Source organism: Equus caballus, chromosome 24, assembly GCF_041296265.1.
Source record: "Equus caballus isolate H_3958 breed thoroughbred chromosome 24, TB-T2T, whole genome shotgun sequence".
NCBI classification, from domain to species: domain Eukaryota; kingdom Metazoa; phylum Chordata; class Mammalia; order Perissodactyla; family Equidae; genus Equus; species Equus caballus.
Genome location: NC_091707.1, coordinates 50,010,001 through 50,013,515, shown reverse-complemented (window position 1 = coordinate 50,013,515; position 3,515 = coordinate 50,010,001). Strand labels below are relative to the sequence as shown.

Below are 3,515 nucleotides of genomic sequence, written 5' to 3'. Positions count from 1 at the left end.
CTGCAATCGGTTCCCAGCCTAAAGAAACATGCTTAATCTTTAAGGAGACGCCAACGTTGGGAGGGGGAGGGAAGTTGCACCTTTATCTCAAGGGCCTTTGCTCTCGCCATAGGGAATCTCTAAAGCAGATATACAATGCATGCTCAACGGCCTCGGTCAGGCCCTTTTGGAAAGACAAGTTCAGGCCGAATTAGGTTTATACCAAATGGCTTCCTCATATACTCCAATATATCCTATTGCTTGCCATTTCAATTTGTCACTTAGAGAGTCAAACAACAGACACAAAACTACAAAACAAAAATCGATGAATCAGATCAACGGAAACGGAGAGAACTTTACCATTTCCCAAAGGAATTGCTCATTCAGCCAGAGATTCTTCACATACTTCCTTCTAATTTCGTCTCATCTAGTACGAGAAAATGGTATTCAATTGACACACATTCAGTTTCCACAAAGAGGTGGTTGGGAACGTGGCTATCACGTTTGGACTGGCCTGACATAGACAAGAGACCTTATTGCATGAATCCTCTGGATGACTCTGTAAGGTGCAGATAATCGTCCCTCTGTTACAGCGCAGAATAGGAACACTGACATTCAGAGAGGTAAAAAACTGCCCGCCACGAACATCAGAGTTGATGCACGCAAGCCCAGCCCTGTCCTACTCCAAAAGGACTAGCTTCCGATCGGGTCCTTTAGTTTGAAATCCTCCTGGTGCCAAAGCCTTGCTGGGCTAGGCCTGCGGGGGGAGGAGGCAGTTGTGGCTGGAACCAGTGGCTCCCCGCAACTGGCCAGCCTCACTCGAGGTCCCTGGAAGACCAAACTTCCAGGACAGCCTTCGGCTCTGCGTTTCCACTTTTTGAGGGACCTCAACATGGCAGTAAATGCCTGTGGCTGGGGAGGGCCAGCCATGGCTAGAAAATGATCAGATCTATACAAACGGATAAAGAGTGTTTGGAGGGCTCTCTGGGAGGTAAGAGATCATTCTGGCTGCTAAGACTGGGACTTTGCAATCTGCTTTCATCATCTCTCTTCCTGAAAAATAAGCCCTTAAAGCAGAAATGGCAAAGAGCGTGGGATGTGGGATTTGAGACCTGACTTTGAAGCCTAGCTAGAACACAGACTAGCTGTATGACCTCGGGTAACTTACACAACCTCTCTGGGGGCTGTTCACTCATTTGTAAAGTGAAGACAATAATACTATGTACATTGTGGGGTTATCGCGAGAATCAAATGAGGTTACATAAGAGAACAGCTCTGTTAACTGTCCTGTTGGTCCCCATTCTATCACTAACGGTGCGGGATGTTGCAAGGTCTCTGATTCAGGGATGGACCCTCAGCTTACTTCCCCTTAACGGTTCTTTCCTCTCTTGCAGACTTATTTCGTTCCAAAACGGCATCTTCCTTTTATCGAGTTGTCTTAGTAGTCGGCCTCGGTGCTCCCATCTATTGTGTGCCCCCATCCGGTCCCTCCAGCAGAGGGGTCCCCCCTCCTTCCTCCACAAAGAGCAGCCCCACCTTTCAAATGTCTTCCAGCAACACCAACTTCGCCTTCCGACTATACTGGAAGCTGGCATTGAAGACCCCAAGTAAGAACATCTTCTCCCCAATGACTGTCTCTGCTTCCCTGGTTATGCTCTCACTAGGGGCCCGCTCAGCCACCAAAACCCAGATCCTCCAGAGCCTGGGCTCCAATCTCACACACACGTCAGAGCCTGCCATCCACCAGGGCTGCCAGCTCCTGGTCCACGCACTCAGTGTCCCCAGCAAAGACCTGGACTTGAAGATGGAGAGTGTCCTCTTCATCAAAAAGGAGCTGCAGAAAAATTTCTAGGACAATGTTAAGAGGCTGTATGAGTCAGAAGTCCTCTCTACAGATTTCTCCACCACCTCCACTGCCTGGGAGAGGATCGACAGCTACGTGGAGAAGGAGACCAAAGGAAAGGTTGTGGACTTAATTCAATGCCTTGAACTTCTGACAGCCATGGTCCTGGAGAACCACATTTTCTTTAAGGGTAAAGCTCTAAGAGGTTGGTTTTGATTTTAACATTCTGTTGCTTTTTTTGTCCGCTAGTCAAATAAGCAAACCCTAAACAGCAGGGTGGAGTAATGGAAGACCCGAGTTCCAACTAGTTTTAGTATCAGTTCCAGTGGGGACTCATTGAGCTCTAAGATAACTCGATATTTGGGTAGCCTGATTATGTGTCCTGAGGGGCTGACATTGAGCTCAGTGGGCAGCCCATGGGAAAAATCTCCTGGAAGTTAGCTTAGGGAAAAGGACCTCAATTCTTGCAACCAGCAGCTGCCCCACTGTTCTGTACAGTTTTTCAGGAAGGACACCGAGCTCTCTGATAACCCAGTTTAAGAAGCAAATCCAAAGGTGAGAACACTTTCATAGGTGTGGAAGTGCAGACAGGCCAGTATAACTGTCACTCACGTCCCCTGGACGTCTGTCAAGAGCTTTACAATTGACAAAGACACTGTGTTGCAGTAGAATGAGCACTGGCTTTAAATGAACAGCCCTGGGTTTGAATTCCACCTCTGTCCCTTACTTGCTCCATGATGCTGGGCGTATTGATTTAAAAGATTACCATGTAATGAATGGCTGATGTGTGCCGGCCTCTATGCTGACTGGATGGATGGATGATAAAGCCAACTTCACAGGGTTGTGCTTCTGGGTGAAGTGCCTGGACTCTCCAGGCAGAGTTGTCATGGATGCTATTGTACCTTCTCTCCCTCCCTGCCCTCCCCTTCCTTTCTCCTTCCTTCCATTCATCCATCCACCCATTTATCTATCCATTTGTCCCTCTATCCACTCATTCACCTATCTTTCACCCATCTATCCAGCCATTCTGCAAGGAGGGAGGAGAAGGGAAAAGAAATACTATGCTTCGAGTCTCTACTAAGTTTCCTGTACTCTGTATATGTTGTTCTGTTTAACTTTATTTTATTTTTTATTGAAATTTTAATCTCTTATCATAAAGTTCATAATTTTAAAGTACACACTTCAGTGGTTACTGGATTTTAGTATATCCAAAGGTTGTAGAAACACCTCCACTATGTAATGCCAGAACATTTTCATCGTCTCAAAAAGAAACCCCTTATCCATTAGCAGTCACTTCACATTCCTGCTCTTCTCCCCAGCAACAAATAATCTACTTCCTGTCTCTACAGTTTTTCGTATTCTGTACCTTTCGTATAAATAGAATCATATAATATGTGCAGGTTTTTATGTGGACATAAGTTTTAAATTCCTATACTAAGGAGCATGATTGTGGGATTGCATGGCAAAAGTGTGTTTGGTTTTGAAAGAAACCACCACTGTCTTCCAAAGTGGCTGAACCAGTTTGCGTTCCCTGCAGAAATGTATGAGAATTCCTGTTGCTCCACGTCCTTGCCAGCATTTGGTGTTGTCAGTGTTCCAGATTTTGGCCATTTGGATAGGTGTGTCGTGATATCCCATTATTGTTTTAATTTGCATTTCTCTGATGACATATGATGTGGAGCATCTTTTCCTG

General features: G+C 45.9%; 1 protein-coding gene across 1 annotated transcript in view; it reads left to right on the top strand.

Annotated features, from left to right (window-relative positions):
- Positions 1-1,389: 1,389 nt before the first annotated feature.
- The window catches only part of SERPINA9 (serpin family A member 9), an 8,520-nt gene continuing 6,394 nt past the window's right edge, over positions 1,390-3,515 (top strand). Inside the window, 1 exon segment of the mRNA XM_023628408.2 lies at positions 1,390-2,012. Within this exon segment, the coding sequence (XP_023484176.2) occupies positions 1,523-2,012 (490 nt within the window). The 5' untranslated portion in view covers positions 1,390-1,522.